Here is a 6,060-nt window from a genome sequence, read left to right as displayed (position 1 = left end):
GACTGATTTCCATTTTTTATTATTTTATTAATTTTTATATTTTTATATAAAATATTTATATTTTATATAAAAGATATACCTTGACATATATGGAGGCCCCAGCGAGATCTTGAGATATTTCTATAAATTATTTATGCAAATAGTGAAAAATTCTACACTTCTTCTTAGCTTGTTATTATTATCTGTATTGATTATTACTTATTGATCAGAATAATGAGTGTAACAGGCAGCGGCCCAGGTAATAGCCAGGCTATAGCAGATAGTCCATCTGACCCAGGAAAGATAATATCTAAGGTTATCGGATATGTTTATTCCCGTTTGAAATTAGATAAAAATATAGATGAATGGACTAATGAGCTGCAGGCAAGAGCCTATGAAGAACGTGGGGATATATGGAAGTTAGGTGGCATGGTTGATAGTTACCTGACATATATGGATTTGGCAAATGATAATTCCAAGAGGGACCAACACCTCTTATCTGCATTGCCACCTGTTTTGTATGCATTGTTTGAGGTCAGTACTCTTTCTAAAGATAGGTATGAGTCTATAATGGGTACAAAAAGATACGTATCCAAGATGGAATCAGAACTAAAATCCGCAGAAGCGATGATCAAAGACTTAGAGTACAACCTTAGTCACAGCCATGATGCATACCAAAAGGCAAAAAATGATTTAGAGGATTTATATCGTCAGTATTCCAAAACTAAGCAGACAGATGGATCAGCCCATAATATAGTCAATGCTGAAAGGGACCCATCTAACGCTGTGGGATCTCCTGACCCTCCATGTCTTACTCCCCAACATCCAGACATGTCATCACATGCTCCTAAAGCAGGCCCCATCCAAGACACTCAGCAACCTGAAAGTGTTGGTGTGATAACACAGGAGGCATTAACCCAATTGAACCAGGCATTGCAAACTGTAACCACCTTACTAGGTGCCAGTAATATGGAAGCCCCTAGAAGTGTCTCTCCTCATATTCCCTTGGATAGACATGTTAGGGTTAGGGTTAAATCACCTGTGCAATATGTGTCTCATGAGAGTGGGGAAAGCGCATGTGAGTCTGATAGTGATGTGGGAAAGCATGTATCTTACTCCCTGCCACGCAGACAGATGTTTGCCCACAAAGAGGATCAGGGTCCCAGGCGACCATCATATGCTGAGGTGGTCTCTAGGAAGAAAAATTACCAGTATTCAGAAAAGGATCAAAATTCATCCAGCATAATTAAGTTTTTAAATACCACTGTGTCCAAGTTCTCTAAGAAAGGTTCTTCTCAGATAGCGAATCACTTAGAACTGTATGAATCCACTATGGATTCTTTAAAATTATACTCTGATGCTGACAGAATCAGATTCCTTCCATGGGCATTTGATGATAAATATCGTCATTACTTTACCTCTTTTAGGGAGAGAGGAATTCAAGATTGGCCAAGTGTTTTGCATGAAGTTAAACTGGAATTCGGACCTTACCGAACCATTACTGCTGCAAAACGGGACATATATAAGCTTACATGTAGGCCCAATCAAAGTCCCCGTGAATTCCTCTCTATCCTTAAAAATGCCTATGGGTTAGCATATAGATCCCCAAACTGGGAATCTGAAGAGTTTAAGCAGCTGTTCTATGACGCTATGCCAACCCAGATCAAACTTAGCCTAGCCAGAGATCTGGATATTGAAGCTCCCTTGGATAGGTTGGTGACGGCTGCCACCACGCTGTATAATATCAGTGAATGCCATGAAACAGGTGAGAGAAGATTTAAAAAATCCCCAGAGCAAAATATAGCTGAAGCTAAGGTAAACCCTAGCTTGGGATTTGAAACACAGCCACGTAAGTATTCTCAGTCTACAGGTCCTGTCCAACAAACCCAGCAAACACAGGTAAGACCCAAGCAAACCAAGCCCCAAAATCCCAACGGGTCAGAGGGGGATAATTCTGGTGCTGGGAGGTCTAACTACCGTCCATATTACAATAATGGTCCCCAATATAGGTCCTATTACAATAGGGATTCCCAGGGTTACAGACGCTGGAATAACAGGCCCAGACAACAGAGGGAAGATAGGCAGGAACCCTTAAACTCACCTAGGAGTAGGTCACCCACCAATAATCAGGGCGCCTCACAAAACCAAAATATGCGCAAACCAAACAGGTTTGATCAGCTGGCAGAACAAGTGGCCCAGTTGAATGACATTGTGAGAAAGTTGTCCCAGGTATCCCCAGGAAAACAGCCTGAACCTTTTTTAGGGGCAACTCCAGGTCCCAGCTCAACATCATAAAGCAGATTGGGCCGAGTCCGAACCCAGACCACTGCAAGGCCATTAAGATGGATGTGAAAGAATCTGATGTGATTACTAATACCACTTCTCCTTGCAGTACCCCTGACCCTAAGATTGGGGCCAGGGGGGAGGTGTCTAATATTTTATTTGTCTTACAGTCTAATCGTGTCGATCCCTGCGACCATGCATCTATTCCAGAGTGTGATCCCATCATTCCAGCCTCTTGTCATGAATCAGCTGTAAACTGTGATATAATCCAGTTTTCCCCAAGGGTGGGGGCCGATGCTGCTCCTCCAACTTCTCCTGTGAGACACAGGAATGCAGAGGTCACGAAGCTGCAGAGAGGTCAAACCCTACAGAGGAATCATATGAGTAAACATTCTAATTTCTTGTGTGATTTATTCCAGGTTGACGGCCGATATTTTGTGGAATCATATCTCCAAAATGAACTTATCGGACCAATCAAAAGTTTACTCGACACCGGATCACAAGCCACCATCTTATCATATAGTTATTTCCAAAAGATTATGGATCTGACGACAAAGAAGCCGAGATTAAGATCATTTGATGGCTCTTTGATAAGTGTAGGTGGAGATGCTTTACAGGTAAAAGGTACATCATGGTTGACATTTAGAATTGGCAAAAAGACCATTAGACACCCCACATTGATTGTGGATCTTCCATATGATCGGCTGATCATAGGAATTGACCTTATGAAAAGGTTGAGTACCATAATAGACTTCATTAATGAAGCAGTCTGGACTCAGGTGAAGACACCCATTGCATATGAATTCTCTTGCAATGCACAAACACAACGCAGTTGTCACGTGATTGAAGAGAGGCCTAACTCGATTGAAGTTCATTTCAGGAACAATCAAACGCCGGATGTCACGATCCTAAACAATGGTAAGCCCGAGGAAGCTGTCAACGGTGCCGCTCACATCATTACCATCCAGAGGGACAGAATCGAAAAGGTAACCTTGGATGATGATGTATTAACTATTTCTCTTGAAGGAGGAAATCACAAAGTCGCGGACCTGACCAAACATACTCAATCCATGGTACGGATTGAAAAGGTCAATGACAATTTATTGATTCCCATACAAGTGAACAATATAACCCGGGTGAAATATGCCAAACTGGAACTGAAATCCGAAGCCAGCTACATAAGCCTAGGACTCTTAAAACAGGTCCCCAATCCTAAAATGATTAAAAGTTTCTCTCCACAGGAACAATGGGTTCATGATCTGGATGGAAATTCCCAGAGTCATAATGTGGTTGCAAGATGTCTTTTGTCTATCTCCATCGGAAATAAGACCACGGAACACGTTTTCATCGTGATAAATGGACCACGATACCAAATGTATATAGGTAACGACCTTCTACACAGATTTGCTGTACAGATTGATCTGGTGAATAAAACCTTATGGTCCAGATTACCAGGAGACCCAGAGGGATTCCAGGATGTAGAGCAAGCTTTGAGAGGGGGACAACAGATGCCCTATGCCGTAAGTATTGAGGTTGCTGAAGAGGTTGAAATCCCTGAAGGATGCAAACCGTTTCTTCTCCCCATTCAAGTGAAGAAGGGACAGAAACTGAAGAATGCAGATGCCTTGATCTGTTTATCCAACCGGATGCAACAACTCGGCCTAAAGTTAAAGCCTACTCCCATGATAAACGTCCATCAGGTTCCATTACAGATGGTAGTCCATAATATGATTCCCCATAGCATATCTTTGCAAAAGGACACCGTAATTGGTTTAGCTATGGAATCAGAATACTACACTTTTGGATTCCAGAATGATGTTATTGGACTTATTCCTGATGAATACCTGACGGAAGAACAGGTAGTAGAACAAAGTTTTTCCTCAACCCCTGAGGGGTTATTCAATATACACTCTGTTTATCCTTTCAGCTCTGAAGAAGGTACATGCCACATCGAAGAAACATCATTGGTTTTCAACCATGAGATCGATGAGAGGGAGTACGAATCCTGCCAACAAGGAAAGGATAAGGTACACTACACCCAAAATGACTTAACCAGTGAGCTTGAAGAAGCCTACGAGTTAAGTCAGCCGGAAATCTTTTCAGAATTTCAGGAGCGGGTGGAGGAACAAGTCTCTATAGCTGATGCATGCTCCGATGAGTCAGAGCGTCAACAGCTAAAGGAGCTCTTCACAGAGTTCCAGGACATGTTCGCCAAGGATTCTTATGACTGTGGAGAAACAGACATACATGTTGCAAGGATCCAGACGGATCCAGATGCACCCCCTGTCTTTGTCAAACAATACCGACTTCCGCTGGCGGCTTACGAGTCACTATCGGAAATCGTTAAAAACCTGGAGAGGAGGGGCATTATCCGTCCAATACACAGCTCGTTCAATCATCCGATACTTGGGGTCCTCAAACCCAATGGTCAATTTCGTCTCTGCTCGGACCTAAGACAATTAAACAAACGTGTTTACATGTCCGGATGGCCCGTGCCGTATATTGACCAATGTTTGGCACAAATTCAAGGATCAAAAATCTTCACCGCCCTTGACTGTGCACAAGGATACTGGACAATTAAAATTGACGAGAGGGATCAGTACAAATTGGCCTTCACATTTGGAAAGCAACAATATGCATGGACCCGACTGCCCTTCGGGTACATAAATGCGGGCCATGAATTTGCTGTGTTCATGCATAAGGCAATGCCTGATGCCACTGAACGAGGTACCTTATCCTATGTGGATGACATCCTAATCAAAAGCACAACTTTTGAGGAACACATTGTAGAACTGAGGCATGTACTAACCCAGCTGAGCAAAGCTGGTGTGAAACTTTCTTTTCAGAAGGCTCAATGGTGTCGTGCCAAGGTCAATTTCCTAGGTCACGAAATCACTGCTGATGGAATCAACCCACAGAAGAAGAAGGTGGAAGCAGTGATCAACACCAAGTCACCTACAAATCTCAAGGAGTTGAGATCATTCTTGGGCATGATGAACTATTCACGTAAGTTTATAGATAATTATGCCGAAATTACAAAACCTCTTTTGCAGTTACTGAAGAAAGGAGTAAAATGGGAATGGAGTGAGCGTCATGAGCAAGCTGTGAATGAACTCAAGGCCAAACTTATCCAGGCTCCATGCCTTGCCTATCCAGAAGGGGGAAAACCTTTCTTCGTGGAAACAGGTTTCACTGACAAAAGCATGAGTGCAGTCCTTTTCCAAAAACAGGAAAACTGGAACAGAATCATTGCCTATGCCAGCAAATCCTTGTCACCAGTAGAGGTAAAATTCAATAGCTGTGAGAAAGCCTTACTGTCAACTGTGTGGGCTTTACAATATTTCAGGAGTTTTATCCAAGGTGAAAGAATCATTGTGGAGACTGCACACCAACCGCTGCAATACTTGCAGAGTGATCGGATAAGGGATGGAAATCTGTCAAATAGCAGGATAACCGCCTGGACGATGTCCTTAATGGGATGGCCATTGGAGATCAGGTATAAACAAAATAATAAGAACCCGGTTGCTCAAGGATTAGCTGAACTCCATGATTGTACCAATGCGGAACATCAAGGTGAGTCACAGGAGAATGACTTCCTGGAGGAACAATCATCATCCCCATATAAATCTTACGAAGAGGAGTACTGCAAATCATTACCATGTGTATATGTAGACGGCTGTTCCTTCCATACCGATGTAGGATCCGAACACACGCTGGTTGCAGGTGTCGGAATCGTGTGGAATAATATGTTCCCAGAGATATCCGTTGGATACAAAATTGGTTCCAAAAGCAGCCAGG

General features: G+C 42.7%; 1 protein-coding gene across 1 annotated transcript; it reads left to right on the top strand.

Annotated features, from left to right (window-relative positions):
• Window positions 1-1,176: 1,176 nt before the first annotated feature.
• Window positions 1,177-2,517, top strand: LOC120986072 (the record flags this gene model as incomplete). Its single annotated transcript, XM_040414395.1, has 2 exons — window positions 1,177-2,147; window positions 2,433-2,517. Coding segments are annotated over 2 exons (1,056 nt in total), but the record flags the coding sequence as incomplete, so codon positions are not given.
• Window positions 2,518-6,060: the final 3,543 nt, after the last annotated feature.

The sequence above is a fragment of the Bufo bufo genome, chromosome 1, assembly GCF_905171765.1.
Source record: "Bufo bufo chromosome 1, aBufBuf1.1, whole genome shotgun sequence".
Classification (NCBI taxonomy): Eukaryota; Metazoa; Chordata; class Amphibia; order Anura; family Bufonidae; genus Bufo; species Bufo bufo.
This window is presented reverse-complemented; position numbering and strand designations above follow the sequence as displayed.